Here is a 24,525-nt window from a genome sequence, read left to right as displayed (position 1 = left end):
GGATGTATATGTGACCCATGTCTAGTCCTCTGATGATATAGTCCGAGAGTGATGTCAGGAGGGTTTTGGTACTAAATTGTTTGCGAAAGCCGTGCTGTGAAGGTAGGAGGATTTGATGCTGGTCTAAATAATTGGATAATTGCGTGTTAACAGTTTTTTCAAGGACTTTCGCAAGAAACGGGAGATTGGAAATGGGGCGAAAGAAACGGGAGATTGGAAATGGGGCGATACTACGATTATGTAATATTGTTATATTTTATTGTTTATTACATTGTGTTGCATGTTTTGGAGTAAGGCATGATACAAGAGTAAAATAATTATGGCCTCATTTTCTGTCCGCTTTCCCTTCTCATTAAGCCCCCCCGAGATACCAGTTAGATGCCACTTCAAAACACACGAAATCAGTAGTCCCAAGGTGTGGTGGGGAGCAAAAAAAAAAAAAAAAAAAAGCAAGTCCGCAGTGCAAGGTGGATGAGGGATGGGAACAGCACTTTCCAGCTGTGTCGTAGCCGCTCTGCGCACTGACAGACCTCCATCAGCGGCTTGGGCAGAAGGCTCTCTTATAGCACTAAGGGATGCTTCGTGTGCAAGTGCCAATGGCACAGTTATCCCCCCATCCCTAGCAGGGCCTAGAAAGCAGATGATCCCTTCCATCCACCCTGGGAGCCATACTATGTGGTAGCACAAGCTCAGGAACCAAAGCCATCAGCTCACTGCCATCTAATGTCTGAAAATTAAAAGAATCCCATGCAGTTAATTTTTAAAAAGTATGCATGTGTTTCTGGAGGTAAAAATATCATCTCAATTTTTCTAGAAAAAAAAAATCCCACCAAAAAAAACCCAACACATTTTGAAGGCTTTTGGAAATAAAATATTCCTAACTGGGTTAGAACTGAAGCACTGGTACATTTCACACCGAGCTACAAAAGGCAGCACAGTCTGAAGGCATAAAATATATTTTTTATTAACATATCATATGAAAGCCAGAAAAAAAAGAAACATTTCTGTGGAAAAAAAAAAAAAAAGTGGCCTTCGGGCCCTCCTGTTTTCTGTTTGATGGGTATCTGTGAGAAAGGCAAAGGCTGCACGCAGACATCAGCACACCTTATACGGAGCGGGACTTCACAGAAGTCAAAAACACAGCCAAGGGACTCTAAGAAGTCAGTTTTTATTTCTTTTTCACTCTTTTTGTGGGCGTCTCCCTGGGAGCCCCTCCGTCCCTGCGGGTCTGCAGGAAACTGCTCTGCCGTTTCATCCTTGGCGGCGAGGAATTCTGTGATGCTTGGGTAGAGGTCGGCCCGTCGGCAGCCTCGGATCCAGCAAGCGTGGGGCTATCCATGGTGCAAAGGTCTGTGCCCACTGCTGCATCCTGTACAGGACGCTGCAGAGGGTGAAGCCGGGCTATGGCCTCACACAGCCCTTGACCAACGTGCTCGATGGCTTGAGCTATGGCCGCGAAGCCCTGGCTCTGAGCCTGCAGTAGCTCCTCGTGCTGCTGGGCGCGGAGCTCTGCCTGGCTCTGGGTGAAGCTGACCATGTCGTCCACCCTAGAGACCACCTGCTGAACCAGTTCCTGCCTCAGCAGGCTCACCTGGGTCGCCAGGGTCCGCTGCGCCTGCACGGACTGCTGCAGAAGTGGTAGGGCCAGGGGCTCATCATCCACCACAAACCTCGCTCTGGCCCTATGCCTTCTGGGCCAAACAGAGGGAAAGGCCAAAGGGCTTTTCCTGCCCCTGAGATTTGGGTGGTTGGGTGACGAGGTATGGTTGCATTCAAGCCCCGGGTTACCCTGACCCCCATCATCTGGCACATGCCCAGCAGTACCCCCGCACTCAGAGAGCAAGTGAGGCTCCCCTGGGTGGGTTGAATCCTCTGTAAGCAGCACCACACTCTCCACTACACCCTCCTCCTCGCTCTCACTCTTGATCTCCGTCTTGATCTCGTTCTCGCACATTCCGTCGGCAGCTGGTGCAGAGGGGCACCCACCGCTTGTGGACGCTCCTGATGGGGATCCTGACAGCTCCATGCTCTGTTCGGTCTCGTGTGTACCCCATGGCTGCCGCAGGCCATCGGCTTCCAACCTGGAGGATGCAACAAGAGAGGATCCTGCGGATAGTACTGCAAAAAAAAAAATAAATAAAAAAAATTTGTAAACAAGAGTCTCCTGTTCGTTTTATGGTGGGGGTTATGTCTTCTGTTTCACCTCCTAAGCTATTTGTAGAAAGCTAACAGTAAAATAAAGCTCTCTATTGAAGATCATTAGTGTTTCTTTGTGATAGTACTCCATTTCTCATTGTATACAGAAGATACCTGTTTAGGTAGGAGAGCGGATTCTCTGCGCCTGCAATTCCCTTTTAGTAGGCCAATGAAAGAATTATCCAAAGAAGGAGAAGGTCTGCGAGGTTTCTCTAGAACAGTGGTTCTCAACTCAAGACAGGTTTTCAAGATCTCCATAATTAATATGCCTTGGAGAGATCTGCGTACAAGGAGGATTGGGTTGAGAACACTGCTCCACACCACAGAAGGACCTTCTTCAGTTGTCAAGAAGGGCCCTATGTAGTCTTGAACTGCAAAGAACCCAGTTTTCTCCAGGATCAATGGGGTCCACAGACTTCTGCTCTATTGGTATCAGTGTGTTATCTTGGGCAACGTTAGGTGAGAGGCCTGGAAGGGGAGCAGCTCGGTCTGTTGGGATAATACCTTTATGCCACAAAAGATATGCCGTGCAACACAAAATGAACTTAAGAAAAGCACGCATGAACCTCACACCCCTGGATATGACAGAATTTTCTTTCTGACCATGCATTAAAGTCGGATAAGAAAGAAGGCCTTCCTCCCCCTGCAGCAGTTGTCCTTCTAGAGGCTGCTCTGCCAATACATCATCTATATGCAAGATGGCATCTACTGTCTTCCAGCACTAGAAGCTTTGCAACCAAGCAATGCCTGCTGGCTCTTTAGAAATGTCTTTTCCCCTTCCTCTTGCCATCATGTGTTTGCATGGCCCTCCCATCACCAGCCCCAGTTTCCCCTCCTTTTTCTCCTGCAATGATATCCACTCCCATAGATAAATTAAATACGTCAGTGACCTCTTGTGACTGAGCTCCTTGAAGAAGCTGCTGCTACTCTTTGTCCAACTGCAAGGTACCTGGTCTTGCAGATTCTCTATACTCGGGAAAAGTCCATGTGCACAATAGAAGATACACGAGGGCATTCCCACACTTGCACGATAGGCTTCATAGGAAAATTAAAAAAATAAAAAGTTTAAGGATCCAAGTAATAGTGTGTACTCCCTCTGGGTCTAAGCCTATGTGAGAGTGGCGTTCAATCAGCCAGAAACTGCACATCCCACATGTACAGCTTCTATTCCTCACAGTGCAGGCCAATTCATTTTAGTTCACAGAAACACAGTTCAATGCACACAAGACCAGTTTAGTGCATGCAAATGCTGGCAACAAGGTCCCAATCCTGAAAGAACAGGGAAAGCCCCGGGAACAGGAACGTGGCACCACCAAACGTTATGACCTATCACATTCAACTAAACACTCTCCCAGCTGCTGCACCCAGCTTTCAGGGCAATCTTTTCGCTGGTTTCCCTGCTGAAGCGAAGTTGCAGAAGGATGAACACACGCTCCCCATTAGGTGTATTCTTTTAACTTTATAAACGGATGGCTCATAAAAACGAGAACAGGCGGACAAACATTTATAAAAATAAAACTTGTGCCTCCGTTCTGGAGAACCAAGTAAACATTTATCTACACAGTCAAAATGGATGGCTGATGAACTTAAGACCACATGGGATGCTGAACTCACTGGACATTTTCTCTCTATCCTGGCTAAGATGGGAGCCAGCAGTTTTCTGGTCTACAATACTACTAACCCCCACCACTGGCCAAGCAGTAACACAGTAGGTTAAGTTGAAGGTTCACACATGTCCATCCCTAGTTGTGGATCCAGGAGAAGGCAGGTTGTATACATTTTACAATTTGTAAAAGGCTCTTTGGTAGCTATTAGATTGAAATTGCAACTGTGGCACCGTTTAAAGATCTCCAGGAGAGCCCCGCGGGCCCGCCTTGTTTCTGTGACATTTCGGTTCACTTGCAGCTTCAAACTGCCATGCAAGTCTAGAGGGAAATGGAAAGTGTTGGAAAGATTCAAAACAATCTTAACACCAGTTAAGTTCTCCATCACTGGAATTAAATCTGTTTCAATTAGTTCTGATGCCAAGCATTTTCCATCACACTTTCCTAGCAGCATCAGAAAGTCACACAAATGACGCAAGGCCCAGGGGCTCTCTAACAGACTGCCTTACCTGGTGGCCAAAGTTAGTTTCAAAATTCACCTTCTGATGCTGTGTTAAGCACAAGAAAGCCTTCTGCAAACTCTTAACACAAGGGTAGACAGCTCCAGTCCCCGAGTGCCACATCCTAGTCGGGTTTTCAGGTATCCACACTAAATATCTGGTGCAGTGGTGGCAATGCATACAAATGCATCTCATGCACGATTGGTTTGGATATCCTGAAAATACGACCAGCGTGTGACACTCTAGGACCAAAGTTGCCTATTCCTGCTCTAAATGTGCACACAAAGATAAAACAAGCTAAGACAGTGGCTCAATGATTACGCATGAGATAGATCTGTGTGCACTGCCTTCATGACATGCAAATTCTATCTCATGCATATTCATTGTGGACATCCTGAAAATCTAACTGGCTGGGGGCACCCCAGGATGGGTTTGGGGACCTCTGAGCTAAGGCAATACTGGAAGCCAACTAATTCATTTGGTTTTCCTTCTCTGCACATTTTCTAGTTCCCCGAAAGCTACCCTAACCTTTGGCTACATAATTTGAATACTAGGGTAAATAGTTAAAATATAGCTGAACTTTGCAGCCAAAGAGCTAAAGAGGATCTTTCACACTTGTACCTCATGCTCCAGGCCTGGTATTGGAAGAGCCCTATAGGAGAAAATAATTTCCTTATCCCTCAATTCCTGCCATGGTTAATAAAACTCCAACGCTCGCTTGGCTCTTGTGGCCTGCTGCCTGACTTATGTGCTCACATTTAGCTGTGACTTCATTATAATTCTCAAGTCCTGGTTCTGGCTGATAGCAGAAAGCCATTCAGTTTGAATTCTGAATATCCATTCTTATGGCTCAAGTGCCTCACTTCAATCGCGTCCCTCGCCTGTCCCGTCAGAACATCGAGATCTTTCTATAGGACTGCATCATAAGCATAATATTTAAAAAGCCAGCATAAAAATGGCTGTACTGCCGTTTTGCAGATCATTCCTGAAGAAAGGAACTAACCTATGAGACACACCACTGGTTACTCCTCACCAGCTGGAAAAGTTCCACTAGTCACTACGACCTGCCTTCTAGCCATTATTTGAATTAAGAACTAATAAGATGTCCAACCTCTATTCTCTTTTCCTTGCTTTTCATGATAAAGCCATTTGTAAAGTCCTAATATATGAGATCCACCTTGGCCTCTGTATCCAGGAATTTGCACACATGATGAACAAAACCAATGAGGCAGGTTTAGCACATCCTTCTGCCCGAACCTACTGGTGCGTAATTACCCAACACTGTTTTAGAGCCTTTTGGACACAGGGATGAGCTTTTTTGCTGGGCCTCTGGCACTTTACATACACGGAGGGAGCCTTGAAGATTAAGTACAGGAGCCTTACAGTAACTTGCCTAAGCTCCTTTAACACCACTTGGGGCCCAATGTAATAAGACGTGTTGGGCTGCATACAGAGTTTTACCATAAACGTGTGTTTTGTGCACAGATTTTACTCCGGATGCAGCGATGAAGTTTTTTTGTGTTAAAAATGTGCGCACTTACATTTAAATCCCACATTAATAGGAAAATTGGTCCTTACCTGGTAATTTTCGATCCTGTAGTACCACGGATCAGTCCAGACTCCAGGGTTTTGCCTCCCCTCCAGCAGATGGAGACAGAGAAGTTTTAACGGACTCTGCCTTATACCCTGAGGTGCCACCTAGAGTCTGCCAGACTGCCGATCCCTTCTCCTAAACTAACCAAACTTACATCCACTAAAGAACGTTCACTCATCATAGCAGGAACCAAAATGTGGAACAATATGCCCGCTGATCTGCGCCAAGAACCCTGCCACCGAAAATTTAAACAGAACCTAAAAACATGGCTGTTTAGAAAAGCCTTTCTTTGAAAGATGGGAATCATGCAATTACATACTTCGCTTCTCAACCTACTCCGGATTCCTCTATTCTACCTTGCCTTTCCCTTTCCCCTCTGACTCCCATTCCTTCCTTACATGGGGGGGAGGGGGGGATAAGAGAGTCAGACCAACAGTGCGGGTCTGACTCCCTTCCCCCCTACTATGATTCCCCCTTTCCCTTCCCCTCCTTTTCCTTACAAATAACTCCCTTCAAGACAGACTTTTGTTAATATTGTTACACATATGTATTTGATATGTATACTCATAGTTTTTCTGTTTAAATTAGCACTTTGCTTTTTCCATTTATGTTCATTGTAAAGCCTTTGGCTGAATTACTGTTTGCTGTAAACCGAGGTGATGTGCATTACGTACCGCGGTATATAAAAAAACTATAAATAAATAAATATTACACTGTACCCAAGCAGAAAGGTTAAAACATAACTTCCTTTAAAACCAAACTTCCCCCGAAAAGACAGAGGGAATGAAACCGTGTAACATAATCAATGCAACCATGCTCATACTCTTACCCTGTAAAGGGGGACATAGTATAAAAATCTGCAGAATATGAATAAATGGCCGAGCGGACTCTCATTTCCCCATGGGCGGGACTCTGGACTGATCCGTGGTACTACAGGAACGAAAATTACCAGGTAAGGACCAATTTTCCTTTCCCTGTACGTACCTGGATCAGTCCAGACTCCTGGGATGTACCAAAGCTTCACTAACTAGGGTGGGACTGAGAGAGTCCCGCTCGGAGCACACTAGCTCCGAAGGAACCGGGCTCTGGGGCCCGGACATCCAGGCGATAATGCCTGGCAAACTATGTGTAGATTTCCATGTAGCCGCCCGAAAAATTTCCTGCGGCGACACCTGTTGACATTCCGCCCACAAGGCCGCTTGCGACCGCGTAGAATGGGCCCGAAGACCCACCGGGATCGGACGGCCCTGTACAAGGTATGCAGAAACAATAGCTTCCTTCAGCCAGCATGCAATAGTGGCTCTTGAAGCTTTATGACCCCTCCTGGGACCACTTCACAGGTCGAACAGATAGTCTGAGAGATGGAAACTGTTCGTGACTTCCAAGTAACGCAACAAAACCCACTTCACGCCCAACTTTCTTAAATCCCTGGACTCTTCCGTTGAGGAATCTAGATCCACAAAGGAAGGGAGCTCCACCGACTGATTCAAATGAAAGGAGGACACCGTCCGCAAGGAGACCTCAGCTTCAGAAATACGTAAGAAGGGCTCCCTGCACGATAAGGCCTGTAGTTCCAAAACACGCCTCACAGAGGAGATAGCCACGAGGAAAACAATCTTCAACGTCAGATCCTTTAGAGTAGCTTGCTTCAACGGATCGAAAGGTGCATTACAAAGGATGCGGAGCACTAAATTCAGCTTCCACCAGAGACAGGGGTTCCGAACCAGAGGACGCAGATGTTTAGCCCCAAGCAGGAACCGAACCACATCTGGATGGGATGCCAGATTAACGCCCTGCACTTTCCCCCGAAAACAACCAAGGGCTGCCACTTGAACACTTAGGGAATTAAAGGCCAATCCCTTAGCTAGATCTGCCTGTAAAAAGGCCAGAACATCCGCAACCAAAGCCCCGGACGGCTCCACCTCGTGCTCCAGACACCAGGACTCGAAAACGCCCCAAACTCTAACGTACGCCATGGAGGTGGAAGTCTTACGGGATTGTAAGAGCGTGGCAATCACCGCATTTGAGTAACCCTTGCTCCTTAATCTCTGCCTTTCAAATGCCATGCCACTAGACAAAAGCGATCTACCTCTCTTAAAAAAACGGGGCCTTGGCGCAGGAGATTCGGAGACGGATGAAATCTCAGCGGACTGTCCACTGCTAGATTCAAGAGGTCCGCAAACCATGGGCCCCTCGGCCACTCTGGCGCCACGAGTATCATGTTGCCTGGATGAGCTGCGATGCGGCGCAGAACTTTGCCGACCAACGGCCACAGCGGAAAGATGTATAACAGAATGTCCTTTGGCCAGGGAAGGACCAGAGCATCCACCCCTTCTGCTCCTGGTTCCCATCGTCGGCTGAAGAATCAAGGAGCCTTGGCATTGAGATACATCACTATCAAGTCCACGAAGGGCCTGGTCCAGCGGTTGTACAGAAGATGAAAAGCCTCTTCAGAGAGTTCCCACTCTCCCGGGTCCAACTGGTTGTGGCTGAGAAAATCGGCCTGCACATTGTGCACCCTGGCAATGTGAGAGGCTGCTATCTTGTATAGGTGCTGTTCCGCCCAGTTGATTAAAAGTTGAGCTTCTGTCACCACTGGATGACTCTTGGTTCCGCCCTGACAATTGATGTAAACCACTGTCGTCACATTGTCAGAGAGGATTCTGACTGAGCATCCCTCTAGTAAGGGAAGGAGGTCCTGCAGCGCCAACCAAACTGCTCTGGTCTCCAACCAATTGATCAACCAGGAGGACTCAGTCCTTGTCCACTGGCCTTGTACCGCTCTCCCTTGACAGACTGCTCCCCAACCAGAGAGGCTGGCATTGGTGGTTACCACTATCCAAGATGGAATTTCCAAGTCCACCCCTCGACACAAACTGTCCGGGCAGAGCCACCAAGGCAGATTGGACCGCGCCAAGTCCGTCAGGGGTAGGCGAAGATGAAACTGTATGGAGAGTGGATTTCATCTGGAGAGCAAGGCTGACTGAAGAGGATGCATATGCGCAAAAGCCCAAGGCACCAGATCGAGCGTGGAAGCCGTCAAACCCAGAACCTGTAAATAATCCCAGGCTCTAGGTTGAGGCATGGACCGCAAAGACTCCACCTGAGTTAGAAGCTTGGCCATTCTCTCCTCGGTAAGAAAGACCTTTCCCAAGAGCTTGTCAAACCGAGGACCCAGAAACGTCGGGGACGCCCCAGGAGGAGGATAAAAGGGCCGCCCCGAGACCGAGGCAGGACGTACCCACTGCCACCTGCCGCTGCCTCCCAAGAGACCCTGAGGCCTTACCTGGAATCTCTCTCCCTCTCTCCTAGCTGTATTTTTCCTTGTTTTAAATTTTTTTTTTTCTCTTCTCAGACGCCGAGCCCTGCCAGCGGTCCCGGAAGCAGGCCCTCGGCCCCTCCCCTTCCGCTGACGCCGCCGACGTCCTCGACGTCGGGGACGCCCCAGGGGGAGGATTGAAGGGCCGTCCCGAGACCGGAGGCGTCCCGCGACGAAGGGACACGACAAAGGGGCATGCCCCTTTGTACACCCCTTCGTACGCCACGGAGAAAACCTGATGACCGAAGACATACTGAAGACAAATCCAGACGGGACAAACATGGATAAAGACTACAAAGGACAAGAACTGGTAGTACAAACGATCACAACCTGCCTAAACAAAGGCAAATACGGAGACAATTACACAACAACACATAGGAGCAGACACATAAACACAACAAACAGGAAAAAACCAAAACACATAGAGCCCAGCAACCTCATAAAAATAAAAAGGACCAAAATCCCTACAAACCCATTATCAAATAACCTTTTAATGCTAACCTTTCTCTTAGTTAATGCACAATCCATCACAAAAAAATTCCCAATTATTACAGATCTACTCTATGACACAAAACCAAACTTCATTGCAATCACCGAATCTTGGTTAAAACAGACAGACCGTCTTATAAAATCAAATAGCACACAAGAACTATGATGTCTTTTCAATCCCCAGATTAAATAAAAGAGAGGGGGGACTAATGCTAATAATCGAAAAAAAATTTAAATGTAAACTAATACCCACAATACCACCACAAAACCATGAAATTGCCCTATTTGAAACGATAAGTTTACAAATCTGCCTAATATACTGCCCACCGAGCCTACTGGAATTAAATAGCTCCCCACTAATTGAGTTCTTAACAACACACTTAAATACTGACAAACCTACCATCATACTAGGAGATTTCAACCTGCACATAGACACAAAGCCCCTGTCTAACACCTGCCAAACACTATTGGACTTTATGACCGCACTAGGATTCACTCTAATTACAGATAAGCCCACGCATAGAGCAGGACACTCTCTCGATATAACATTCATCAGCCAAAGCCACTTAGAACACATTAAAACCAATTACACACCTATCCCATGGTCCGATCACTTCCTCATACAATCTGCAATTAAATACAGTAAACCCCATACACAAGAAGGGAAAAAAGAACCAATCAAAGTTAAATATCGCCCACCGTATGACCTAGAAACCCTAAAAGAAAAGTTAGAAGATAAACAAACAAAATTAGACTACACGAACTGCTGCTCCGCAACCACAGCATGGTTGCAAACAACAAGAGAAATAGCTGAAGAGATAAACCCAAACAAACATATTAACATTAAGGATACTAAACAAACGAACCCATGGTATAATGAAAAAATAAAGGAAATCAAGAGAAAGCTAAGAAAAAAAGAAAAAGAGTGGAGAAAAAATAAAAACAATGAAAACTTAACACAATACAGAAAACACCTAGTATTCTATAAACAAGTCATTCTAGATACAAAAAAACAGTTCTATAGCTCTAAAATAGAAAAATATGAAAACAACCCACAAACATTATTTACCATAGTAAAAAACCTCACTAATGACAAATCCGAATCTCCACAAACCCTTCCAGAAAATAGATGCAACGAAATTGCACCTTTTTTTAATGACAAAATTAAGAACCTAAAAATTAAAATACCAAATACTAAGAAACAAGAAATTAAAATGAAAAAAAGAGAAATCAAACAATGGTCAACATTCTATGAAGTATCAGAACTGGAAATCGAAGTTTTGCTAAAAAAACTAAACCCCGCCCCACATGCATGCGACACAATAACAACCACAGAGATAAAAAAAAGTAGCCAACACTGTATCACCGACACTGGCAAAGATCGTTAATCTATCCTTAGAGGAAGGATCCATGCCAGATGCACTGAAAGGAGCAATCGTAAAACCCATTTTAAAGAAGAAAAACAGCGACCCACTTAACCTGAGCAACTACAGACCTGTATCAAACCTACCCTTAATTGCAAAATTAATAGAAAAAACTATACAAAAGCAACTAGTGGAACACCTAGATAACAATAACATCCTATATCCCTCACAACATGGTTTTCGAAAACATTATAGCACAGAGACACTCCTACTGGCACTGACAGACAACATCATGAGAGGATTCGATAACGGTAAACATTACATTCTAGTGATGCTAGACCTCTCAGCAGCTTTTGATACTGTAAACCACAACATACTTTTAAATAGACTAGAAGAAATAGGATTAGGCAACAGAACAATCAGCTGGTTCAGATCATATCTAAGCAACAGATATTTTCAAGTTCAAATCAGAGATTCTATGTAAAAAAAAATAGACCTTCAGACAGGAGTACCACAGGGATCCGCCCTGTCTGCCACACTTTTCAACATACACCTACTGCCATTATGCCACCTGCTAGCCGGCCTGGGAATCACTCACTACATATACGCAGACGATATTCAATTTATATTACCCATTGATGATACAATTGAGAAAACATTAAACATAGCGAACATGTATCTAGACATCATCAAACAACTATTAAATCAAATGGAGCTAGTAATCAATATAGAGAAGACAGAATTCCTTCATTTAGAAAGAAAAAAAAACATGGAGATCTCACACAACCCAATCACACTCAATAACAACAAACAAATAATACTTGCAGAGAAAGTCCGGAATCTAGGAGTAATAATAGACACAGAACTAAGCTTAAAACAACATATATCCATAAAAGTAAAAGAAGGATACGCCAAACTCATGGTCCTCAGAAAACTTAAACCACTTCTAACGACCGCCAACTTTCGATCAGTACTATAAGCACTAATATTTGCAAGCACCGATTATTGCAATACCCTTCTACTAGGCTTACCATACACCTCCATAAGACCACTACAAATATTGCAGAACACGGCTGCAAGAGTATTAACTGGAAAAAGGAAGAAATCACATTACGGAAACACTGGCTGAGTTGCACTGGCTTCCCATTGAACAAAGAATACATTGGACAAGACACTATGCACCATACACAAATTAATACACAACGAAAACGCAGACTGGCTGAACACAGCCCTTCGCGTACACATCCCCAACAGAAATCTAAGATCAGCCAACAAAGCTCTTCTGACTATTCCATCAGTCAAGACAGCAAGACTAACGCAGGTAAGAGAAAGGGCATTATCCTTAGCAGGACCCATATTATGGAACTCCATGCCATTGGAATTAAGACTACAAAGAGAAAACAAAACTTTCAGAAAAAATCTTAAAACTTGGCTATTCAAACAAGCCTTTCAAAAAGAGAAGGGAGAATAGAATCCAGGGAAATGCAAGGTTTAAACCAGGTAAGTGCAAGGGACAAAATACCCACGCAAACAGAAATCACTAAGGGTGTATGTTTTTGTTTTAATAAAATTCATCAGTAAAGGATAAGTTACTTATAGAATGAGTCCTTGACTCAAAACTGCTATAGAATCGACCGGGACATGATAGTGTTCACACTCATTTAACAACTAACATTGATTAAAACTATGTTACCGAACATTATGGCACCTGTGTAAACTGATAGAGGTTAATAGCATTACTTTTGTGCCTTACTGTAAACCGTTGTGACGGTACTCACCTTAACGACGGTATAGAAAAAGTTTTAAATAAATAAATAAACTCCAAGGACTGTGAAGGAACTAGATGACTCTTGTCTGGATTGACAACCCAACCTAACGAGCTTAGCAGCTGCAGCACTCTCTGAACTGCCGTTCAGTAAAGATCATCCAACTTAGCTCGAATCAGCCAATCGTCCAGGTATGGATGCACTAATATACCATCTTTCCGCAGGGCCGCTGCTACCACCACCATTACCTTGGTGAACACCCTGGGCACCATTGCCAGACCAAAAGGCAGTGCACAAAATTGAAAATGATGTCAGAGGATTGTGAAATGCAGATACTTCTGATGATCCGGGTGGAAGGATATGTGCAAGTATGCTTCTGTCAGGTCCAGAAACGCCAAGAATTCTCCCCTGTGAACGGACGCTATCACCGAACAAAGAGTTTCCATGCGGAACTGACACACATTTAGAGTTCCATTGACTCTTTTTAAGTTGAGGATGGGATGAAAAGTGCCCTCCTTTTTGGTTACCATGAAGTAGATGGAGTAACGACCTTGCCCGAGTTCTCCTGTAGGTACCGGAACTACGGCTCCTAGGTCCTGCAAGCATTGCAGAGTTTCTTGAACCGCCCGACGTTTTTGGTGGTAAGAGCACGGAGAAACCAGGTAATGCTCCTGAAGCAGCCGAGCAAAATCTAAAGCGTAGCCATGTTCTCTTATGTTTAGGACCCATTGATCTGAGGTCAAATTGGTCCACTCCTCTAGAAAAAGGGACAACCTTCCCCCTATCTTTAGAACGGAGGAGTGAACCAGCCTCACTTCATTGTGCGGATTTGAGGCCCCCATGAGGCTGAGGGACTGGTTCCAGGACTGTTGACGGCTTGGACCCTGGCGGGACGAGAAACCGGAGGAACGTGAAGAGCGAAAATGGCAATTTCCACGGAACCTTGACCTCTGAGGAAAGGATCCTCTCGTTCTATGCCTATCCTCCGGTAACTTATGGACCTTGTTCTCCCCCAGCAACTTGATCAGGTCCTCAAATTGTTGGCCGAAGAGCAACTTTCATTTAAAGGGCAAGGAACGAAGCTGAGTCTTGGAAGAAACATCCGCAGACCAGTTCCTAAGCCAGAGGAGCCTGCGGACTGAGACAACCGAAACCATATTTCTGTCCCGAGTCCATAAGAGATCATAAAGGGCGTCAGCCAACCAGCTTGGACCACTTCAGCCTCAGAAAGTGATGCTGCAGATTGTAAATTCTGCACCCAGTGGAGACTGGCCCTTAGTGAAAAACTGCTGCACATGGCGGCACGGACTCCTAGAGCCAACACTTCAAAAATCTTTTTAAACTGTAACTCCAGTTTGCGATCCTGCAAATTCTTTAAGGCAGTGGCCCCGTCACCGGAATGGTGGTCTTTTTAGTCGCCGCCGAGACTGCATCGACTTTGGGTACCTTGAGAAGGTCAAGAGTTTCCTCTGGGAGCGGGTATAATTTGTCCATAGCTCGGCTTTCAAGCCCAGATCCGGAGTGTCCCACTCCCAAAACAAAAGGTCCGTGACTGACATATGGAAGGGAAAGGACCGAACAGGACCCCCGAGTCCTACCATTACCTGATCAACTGCTCCAAGCCGAGAGTCCTCTTGAGAAACTTCAATCCCTAACTCTTCCAGAATAGCCGGGATAAGTTGTCCTAATTCATACTTCCGGAACAAATGCACCACCTTGGGGTCATCACCTTCAACTATAGGCGTGCCCACTTTTTTGGTAGGCTGGAGCTGACTATCCTGAACCGCATCCAGTCCCTGAGGATCTTGCAGAGGGGAGTCCTCCTCATCCAAATGGTCCGAAGAACTGTCCACCAGACAGGAAACGGACTGGAGAGGGCATTTGGCCTTTGCGGCGTTCACTCCTAGTGGACTTGGAACGTTTCCGGGACGAGGTTGTCCCCTTATCTGCCCCCGCAGACACCGATGCCGCACGAGGGACCTTACAACCCTGACATTTCGTAGCTTTCCGGGCCTTAAAGGCCTTGTGGAGCAACAAGACAAAATCGGAGGAGAACGAGGAAGAAGATTCAGCCGAGTCCTTCCCGGTGTCATTTTCAGAGGAATGCTCCTGAGCAGCCTGCTTATTGCACCCCCTGGTGGTCCCAGGCCATGGCAACAGAGGTGGTGGGAAGCGCGTCCATCTCCTGCTGCCTGAAAGTTCTTAATTTGGCCTCCATTCCCACGCTGAGGAGGAACGGATCCGGGGGCCGCTGCCACTCAAATTTTTCTCCACAGCCCTATCCAAGGTTCCCTCTCCTCCCAAGAGGCACTCAGTGCAAACACTGGCTCGGAATAGGCACGCGTGCGTGCTTCTGCACACGGAGCAGGCCACACCACGGGGCATGACCAGCAACCTAAATTTAGTAAGCAGCAGCGAAAAGACCGGAGCACAGTGGGACGCATCCAGACTGCGACGCAGCGGCGAAGGGGAGGGAGAATGCTGGGCCGGTCGCAAATGAAGAAAAAAATTAAAATACCTCTTTTTTTTTTTTTAAAGGCTCTGTGCGTCTTCCCTCTGAGGATGAGTGAACTGGGCTCCCCGGTGTCACCCTCAGCAGTGGGCAGTTACAGGGTTCTTGAACCTCTGCTCCTTTTCCTCTAATATCAGGGGGGATGGTCCCACCAGGGCCTAACAACCCCCTGGGAGGCTGAAAAGATATCCTCCTCTTTAAATTTACCTCTTTTTTTTTTTTAAACCAAAGTTAACCAAATCCAAACTTAACACCTAAAAACTAAACCAGACTAAAGGGTTTTGCACCTCCACCATCTGCTGGAGACAGAGAAATACTGGCAGACTCTAGGTGGCAACTCAGGGTATAAGGCAGAGTCCGTTAAAACTTCTCTGTCTCCATCTGCTGGAGGGGAGGCAAAACCTAGGAGTCTGGATTGATCCGGGTATGTACAGGGAAGAAAGCATTAGCTATTACTCCCTGACGCTCAGAGGCATATAGGCTCAACTCATGGTTTCTTAATGCTGGAAATTTAACTCCTGGTCAGTGCTGGAGTAAAGTTACTCAGGCTAATGCTGGTCTTACAGGGCATGAACCTGAAGTTCATGACACAGGGCACTTGTATTTGGAATGTATGTGCATAACACACACATCTGTGCACAAATCAAGCTTTCTGTGCAGAGAAAATGCTGTGCGTGCCAATTTTTTTTTATGCGCATGGATCGTGCTTTATGTGCAGAAAACACACACTAAGCACATTTTCTGTGTATGTTTTCAGATTAGTGCACTTTTTTTTTTTTTTTTTAAACTCCTGATACCTTAGCATAGCAATAGCTTTACTGCATCAGGAATTATATTATTTTTTTGGTGAATTAAGAAATTGCACGCTGAATTTCAGCACACGGTTTAAATGCACAGCTTATTACGTCAGCCCCCCTTGAATAGCAGCGTTTACCTCATTTTGTTTACAGGTCTTAACTCTTACCGCTACAGGAAACCTCATCGCACAATACCAAACAGGGCAGTGCATTTAGCAATTCAAGGTGCAAGAGCATTTGTGTGGCCTGCTGTCTGTCATTAGTGCTATATTGTGTAAATCATATTATTATGTCCGATAGCACATTGCCATATTGTAATAAATGTTCTCCATCTTTAACATTCTCAAATCATAAATCAGCTGTTGGAAAAAAGAACATTTAATATAGACAAAGTGGCACTCATCTCTTTAAAGAAAATCCTTTTATTAAAGCATAGAAAACCAAACTCAGGAAAAACGTGCCAGTCTCCATTATTATATGGAGCAACCCACTCTTCAATGTGATTTACACAAGTTTGCTTTCTCGAGGGAGAGGCAGGGAATGGACTGCTCCTGCTAACCACTGAGACAGTGGAGTAGTTATCTCCAGTTTGGATTTTTATGCTTCAAATTAAAAGATTTCCAATTTTGCTTTGGGTAGAATGGCCTCTATTCTTCTTTCACATTGGTTTGGGAATACCTGTCAAACTGGGTCTTGTAAGGCCCCCAACCATCTGTACTTATTAATGTTTTCACATGCTAAGGAGAAGAATTGCAAAACTTTAAATCTGCTTTAACATGAAAGGCCTGTTATTAGCCTCCAAATGCAGATGGAGACAGCAAGCGTTTGCAGCAAGCTGGAAGTGCTGAGCCTACTGAGGCAATAAAAGCCTGGCTTTTGGCCCTGGATGGAGGCTCAAAGTGGCAGCCAACTACAGTGGAGGAAGGGATACTGGATGGAGAGAGAAGCATCAGGAGCACGAGACAACAATAGCTGAAGCCTACAGCCTTGAATTATGTGGAGTGAGGCAGCAACCAGCAGTGGCAACTTGGAAAGTTTTGTTTTACCAGTTCAGGAGAGGGGAGAGAAGTGACAACTAACCCCCTCATCTTTGGAAATAAACAGAGAAGTCTGCATTGATTTGTTAAGGAAGATGGCTTAGGAAAGAGTGGCCTACTGGGCAGCGCTCTGGGATGAGAACTAGGGAAGCCAGGCCTAGTGGGTAGCACTATGGGATGAATTCTAGGGAAACCAGGCCTAATGGGGGTAGCTCTATGGGATGAAATCTAGGGAAACAAAACCTAGTGGGCAACACTATGGGATGAAATTTAGGGAAACCAGGCTTAGTGGGTAGCACTATGGGATGAAATATAGGGAAACCAGGCCTAGTGGGTAGCACTATGGGATGAAATATAGGGAAACCAGGCCTAGTGGGTAACACTATGGGATGAGATCTAGGAAAACCAGGGTTTAAATCCCTTTTTCTTCACCGATATTCCTTGTGAGCTTGGGCAAGTCACTTTATCTCCCACTGCCTCAGATACTCACTTAAGATTGTATATTCTTTTGGGTGGGAGAGGAGTAGGGACTTATTTTATCTGAATACTTATCATTATAGTACAACACTAAGTACATCCAATAGCCTTATAAAAATGATAAGTATCAAGATTAATTTAAAATCAATAAAACCTTTTGTGAACTTTGAGGGTGTACATGAACAACCACGCAGCGACTTTTTTTTTTTCCCTCCTTGTCGGTTGATGTTACCTGTTGGCAAGGCAGTGTCTATGGAGCACACCCCCTGCAGGATGCAGGAGGGCATGGTCTGCCCCGCTATCTGCTCCGCAGGTGTCATGTTGGGTGGCACTATTGCCCCGCCCCCCGTGGCTCCTCGGTTTCTCTCAGCTGCGGCCATCTTCTCTTTGCAGCGGCGCTTGAGGTCCCTGTGTCTCTTCTTGCACTCCTCTAGGCTGCGGTTCATGTGGCCCACGGCGTTCACGGCAGTCACCACCTCCTGCCACGCGGCCAGCTTGAAGAAGATGGGTCCGCTGCCAAACAAGACCTCTTGGCGCTGCTCCACCTCCTGGGCCAGCACCATGACCTCGGCCCGGGTAAAGTTGGGCTTCCGTTTGGCCTCCTTTGGCCGCATAAATTTCATCATCTGTACATGGAAGGAAAGGAGACACACGACTGGGAGTCAGACATCTGCACTGAACTCGGAAGCATCGCAATGTACCTGAAGCCTGGTGGAGAGGGGCGGGCAGACTGATGACGACCCAGTAACAGTAGCAAAGTTATTCATTCAGAAAAGACTGGGGGAGGGGGCAAGCTCTGCTTTTTAGATCAGCTCGTATTCAGGTAGGATGTTAGAGGTCAAAGGGTTTGGTCAGGGGAAAGAGACGGCAGAGGTCTGATGGAAGAAAATTCAGAGCCCGCAAAATAAGATACAGCACACGCCAATTATTTGTAAGTCATCCATATTTTTTTTTTTTGCAGAAGAATGAAAAAAAAATGAATGAAGATTTTACAAGCCGGGGAGAGCTGGCATGCTGGGACAAGTAACAAAAGTAGAGAATGCTCATTATCTAGACACTGACTGGTATAAGGAGGTATTTATCGTTACACTTCCTTATTCCTGCCTAATATACCCCTACTTATCTATTTACTTGCAATCAACTTCTATCTGTATGTATCCATTACTCATAGATTCAATGCCTTGTTACTTTATGTAACCTGCCTTGGGCCTACCTTTAAGAAATGGTGGAATATCAAAAGCTTATAAATTAAATAAATGAGTAGATGAACAAGTGGAACAAGGTTTTCTGGCAGGCCAATGCTGAAATCTGGGCGTTAAAACACTGTGCACTGGATTTCAGCACAATTTTTTATTTTTTTTTTTAAACTCCCAATGCAGCAAGCTAATGATATGCTAATGCATCTGTAGTTAAAAAAGAAAGCACGTTAACCGTAAAACGTCCAAACACACATTTTAACTCAGAAAAGCGCCTGATACTAAGGAAAGTACTTATCTGTCAAAGTAACGATGGCCGCCTCTTAGCCAGATAAGTCAGTACATTTCCAGCTGAAAGGTTCCTGACTTTTTTTTTTTTTTTTTTTACTTTTTTCAGGGTGTTTTAAGTGCCACTGCAGTAGCACTGGAAACTTAGCTCCATCTCGGACCTAGAGTTAAGCTTCCATCGCTAAAATAATCCAGGCTGGGCCAATGCACCTCTCTGCATCGAGTACTACTTAATGCCTTCATTTTTATGGGATTTCCATGCGAGGGTGCTAAACCGTACTCCCATTCAGAACACACATTTTCTTCATGCAAAACTCCTTGCTGCAAGGGCAGTAAGTCTTGCTCGCAGAAAATGTGCGTTGAAGTGCAGGCAGAAAGATGCGTCGTTCAGCTGGACACATCTCTCTACATCAGCCTGTACCAGCCCCCACTGGATTAGGGGTAGGTTACTTAATCTGCTGCCCATGAAGGACCCACAGATCACGGAATGACAAGATGATACAGTTTCGCATAAGCAGATAAGTCATGGGGAGCATTCAATCCCAAATCCTATGGCCAGAGTTGCTTTCTACGTTAAACCTGGACAGGTTTAGCCGGTCCTGGATTTCCCCCTCCCTCCCCCGCCACATTTCCTATATAGATGTGTAGTCTTGTGTGTGCTAGAGAAATTGGAACTACGGGTTCACAGATGCAAAGGGGCAAAACCAGGAGAGGCTTAGCGAGTCTGACCTGACCTGTAGTCAGGGCCAGGTTTGGCATCTCCAGTCCTCAAGTGCTGCACGCTGGTTGGGATTTCAAGACATCCCTGCTGAATACATATGAAATGCATTGAAGGTCATAAGTGAATTCAATAATTAAAGATGGCACAAACTAGCATCACTAGGCCTGGAGTATGCCAGTCATCCCCAGTCTGCTTCCAGTATCCCATACAAAGCAAAACAGCTTGAAAATCAAAATCTAAAGCCATGTTTACGCAGAACACTTGCTTAAAATAAACCAGAACTGACGTCTAACTCCGAATCATCAGTTACACCACTGGTAAGCTATCTTGAGTTTATGGTGCTGCAACCTAGAGGACGCCCAACTAGCTCCAAGACTAAAATACCCATTCACAATCTGCAGGTAGCTAAGCGCCATCACAGGAGAAGTCCTAATCTGTGGTGCATATCTTCAAAGTGCAAAAGTCCAGGAAGGAATCTACTGAAACTAATCGCAGTAGAATTTACTCTACAAAATATGGTTTCTGTTCCAGTTTTGGGTTTGTTTTTTTTTTAATTAAAATAAAATATCATGGTCTTAAATTCCCTGGCAAGTTGCTGGTTAATACTAGGCAACAGGTTGAACGACTTACATAGGGGGGCACAGCCTGTAGCGACTGTGCTGGCTGGGATGCAGGGCCCGAGCTCCTCTGGTGAATCATCTGAAAATGCAAAAAAGTCAAGTCAAGTCACAAACACTAGACACAGGGGCATTCCCTTTGTGAAGTATAAATAGTGCACAAATAGCTTCTTTTTTTTTTTCCTCTAGAGGAAGTTCTAGAACAAGGACTCGTGACCTGAGGCTGGAAAGGGGCAGATTCAGGAGCAACGACAAGAAATATTTCTTTGCAGAAAGGGTGTTGGATGAGCGGGGTGACCTACCAGTGGAAGAGGTGGGGGACAAAAGCAGGATCAGAAATCATGAAAGTGCGGGATAAGCACAGAAGATCCTCGAGTCAGGGAGACTGGGATGGGAGGGATGGAAAACAGAGAGAAGTTAAAGCATGACCCATGAACCTTCTTTCCTCACCCCACCCCACCCTAGGAAAACTATGCCAAAAATAGGATTTACTAAATAAAAGGGCAATACCACATGTCAATTTTAAGAACAATTTTTTTTAAGTACATTCTTTTTTAAACTTCCAAATTGCATTTACAGAGAAAATAATCTGTGTGCCTACATAGGCACTGTCATCTCTCCTGTCTGTTTTCTGAAGATCTACCTTTTCACCTTCCCCTCTCCATATTCTTCTCTGCCTCTGCTTTCTCTCTAATATCCCCTGTTCATGTCTCTTCACCCTTCCTCTTTGTTTTTTTTAATATTTATTTATTGGCGTTTATAAATCAAAGCACACATTACAATACTTTGAAGTGAATCTTAAATGGAAATAAAAGAAATAGCATAAACACCCTACATCTTTCATCTCTCCCCTCTCTTCTGTATTCTTTTCCACCTCTCTCACGAGCCCTTCATCTGGCCCTCTTCCTCCTAGTTCTCCATCAACCCTCTACCTTGCCCCCCATCCTGGGCTCTTACCCTAAACTTCAAAGTATTTCTCCCCCTTAAGTCTCCCATTCCTAACAGCATCTATCTGTCCCCTTAATTTCTCACCCCATCCTCCACAGTTCTCCTTTAGTCTCCCACTCCCCACATTCATCTTCCCAACTTACCCAGCCCCTTTCACCCTTAGCAACTAAGCCCCCCCCCTCCTTCCCAATGACCCTGGAATGGCAACATACTGCAAGGACACAGTGAGAGAAAGAGCATGCTCACTGTCCTGCAGCTGCTGCTCCTCATCCTCCACGCATGCGTGCCCAGCATACACTGCAGCTGCAGGACAGCAAACATACTCGCTCTCTCTGTGACCCTGCAGCCAATGCTGTCATGGTTCTGCGACTACAGGGGAGGAGGAGGAGAAATGGCACACTGCTCCTGCTCTGGTACCTCAGCCTAAGATACGGGAGGCCTAGATAATAGTGAGAAGAAGCTCTAAGCCAAGGGAGTTATATAGACTAAAATAACTAATCTTGTATTTGGTTCATAATATTTAGAATCAATCCAATTGTGGCAGATGGATTAAACTTCACTACTCCAAACAGTTTGGTGTACTGAAAATGTTTGTGTTTTCATTAAAGAAACAAAAAGTGTCTGTTAAAAATATAAATGGCAATAAATACTGTTATTAATTTCTCCCCCCCCCCCCCCCAAAAAAAAGTGCTTTCCCTGGTTTCCAGGAACCCAAACAGCTCCCCTGGGATCTAACATCACTTCCTACGGCAGATTACAAGCAAAACATGCAGGGGACATGGTTTGCACTGGTTTTATTGGGTTTAGGTTGTAAAGCGTGTTTCCTCTCCAAGACAGATCATGAGATGAGAACTCAGAGCACTGGGAGGGCAGAAACAAAAATCGCACAGGATGAATACAGGATTTAATCAATCATTATTTAAAGCACTTTCCATATTTTTTATTTTTTTTGGAGGGGGGAGTCGAGCCCAGCAGTTTCCATTGCTCCTTTGAGCTTCCGGCTCAACCAGAACCAGCCTCTTATCAGGCTACGGTGCCACTCCCCATTTTTAACCTCCTCCTTTGTGTGTAGCCCAACCATTGCAGCAATAGGCCATAGCACCCTACAAAACCCAGTATGGATCTGTGCTGAATCTGACCATTAGGTGTCGCCATTATACAATGACTTGGCCTCCCCTCCATGCAGCAATTGTGAAAACTGCCTCTGCAACTTAAATCATCCACATAGCAGTGCACAGCCCAGTCATTGGGCCAGCGCTGCACAGAGATGTTTGTGTGTGTAAAGTCCTTGAAATGCTGAAAATGACCAACACTGACATCTTGCAGTCTCCTGTGAAATCATGTACACCTCACTGCCTCCGGTGATCAGCTAATGCCTTCCACTGCCACCACAGGTGTATCATGATAAACTACAGGTGCTACATAAGAGAAAATAGCCTTCAAAAAAATAAACAAAAGCCCCATAATGCAGAATCAGAGGATTCCAGATCATCAGGAATAGGCTGAGCCAGTCCTAGTTTTCACCCTGTTGTATCTATAGACTTCTAACCCCACTTTTCTCAAAGAAACTGGAATTACAAGCTCGGCCTGTCCCTTCTGACATTTGATGACTTCATTCCTGGCGCATGGCAGTGGGCACTCTCTCAAGCCCTACTGAACCTATCACAGAGCTGGTGTAGGAAGCATTAATGCTGGCTACATGGCAGGGGGAGGCCTCATTCCCTTTTAGTGCAGTCTACATGAAATAAACACTCATGCAGCCTTAAGTGCTGTGTAAGGTTTCTTACAGCAATACCTGCAGGTGTTATGCACACCATGTGCTCTGAAAACAAGATGTCTAGGTTTGTATCTTCAGGATGTTCCGAGATACAACTATGTTTCCAATTGATCCTCCCTTTTTATTAGTAATTTTTATTGGATTAGAAACTGAGGAAATAATGACAGCTAAGGCCCACGAAGCCCAGTCCGTCTGTCCACTGCTAATACAATACCCAGAGCCTACCCAATCGCAGGCGTTATTTATCCTCAAATGCAAGGAATCTTCTATGCTCATCCCTGGCTTTCTTGAACTGTTATTTTTTTTTTGTATCTTCCCACCCACAGCCCCCCGGGAGGCTATAACTATATTTACCACCCTTTCAGTGAAAAAATATATCATAAGGTTACTGCCGGTTTGATTCTCATAGCACGATCTCCTGCTCTAAAACTTCCCTTTCCGTGCACTATTTACACCTTGGAGGTAGCTGAATGTCTCCATCGCGTCCCCACTCCCCGAGCAGCCGCATTTAGAACCACAAATCTTAATAGTTCACAGAGCTTCTGGGGCAGAGGCTGCACTATTTTGGTAGGCCTCCTCTGGGCTGCCTCCACCCTCTCTCGTATCCTTTTGGAACGCTCAGCCGGGCCCCTGCTCCGGGCGTCGGCAGAGCGCACACGCGAGCCCCAGAAACGCAGCAGCCCGGGCGCCCCGGGGCGCGGGAGACACGTCACCCAGCCCGCCGCCGCTGCTGCCGCCGCCCCTGCCGCCGCCCCTGCTCCCTTTAAACGTCCCCTACCTGAACGGACCCCCCCTGAGACATTGTTGCGGCGCCAGGTCCCGGCTTGTGGCAAGGAAGCGAAACTGGGAGGGGCGGGGCACAGACTCCAGAGATCCTCCCCCTCCCCCACCGCCGCCGCCGCTCCGGCAGAGGCAGATTAAGCGCCTTCAGCCCGGGCTGCGTGCGCCGCTTCCTCGCTCCCTTTGTCTCCAGGACAAGCGCCGGAGCCTCAGGAATGCAGCTTCCATGCAGCTGCCGTGGGGAAAGGGCAGAGAGGAAGTTCGCGAGCGGAGGCTGCGATTGGTCGCTTCTGGGGCTGCGAGGGCGGGACATCTGACTGCACCGGAAGCGCCGATGTTGGAGCCCAGAAGGGAAGGGAAGAGGGGGGGAGAAAGGAAGGGGAAGCGATGGGGGGGTCCTTGCTGGAGACTGCGCCGAGTCTGACAGAGAGGCCAAGAAGTTGCCATGGGCCGCTCAAGATCCCGAGGGAGGGGGGGATGTCGTATTACTAAATGGTTTCAGGTAGGGTAGAGTCAGTCCAGTTTGGGAAGGGAGTTATCGTT

The 24,525-nt window shown here is 45.9% G+C and overlaps 1 protein-coding gene across 7 annotated transcripts; it reads right to left on the bottom strand.

Annotated features, from left to right (window-relative positions):
• Positions 1 to 940: 940 nt before the first annotated feature.
• LOC115083974 lies at positions 941 to 24,251 on the bottom strand. 7 transcript variants are annotated; one of them, XM_029588159.1, is made up of 5 exons: positions 23,981 to 24,251; positions 20,491 to 20,559; positions 19,869 to 19,947; positions 17,888 to 18,281; positions 941 to 2,118 (listed from the first exon to the last, which is right to left on the bottom strand). In XM_029588159.1, exons 3-5 carry the CDS (start codon positions 19,896 to 19,898, stop codon positions 1,169 to 1,171), a joined length of 1,374 nt encoding a protein of 457 aa, XP_029444019.1. In that variant the 5' UTR covers positions 19,899 to 19,947; positions 20,491 to 20,559; positions 23,981 to 24,251; the 3' UTR covers positions 941 to 1,168. The 7 variants fall into 7 exon arrangements, with proteins under 7 accessions (XP_029444019.1, XP_029444021.1, XP_029444018.1 ...); XM_029588161.1 differs by having other exon boundaries at positions 19,874 to 19,947; XM_029588158.1 differs by having other exon boundaries at positions 19,869 to 19,944.
• Between the last annotated feature and the right edge of the window lie 274 nt (positions 24,252 to 24,525).

The sequence above is a fragment of the Rhinatrema bivittatum genome, chromosome 2 (assembly GCF_901001135.1).
Source record: "Rhinatrema bivittatum chromosome 2, aRhiBiv1.1, whole genome shotgun sequence".
Taxonomy (NCBI): domain Eukaryota; kingdom Metazoa; phylum Chordata; class Amphibia; order Gymnophiona; family Rhinatrematidae; genus Rhinatrema; species Rhinatrema bivittatum.
Note: the sequence above shows the minus strand (reverse complement) of the source record. Positions and strands in the feature narration are given on the sequence as shown.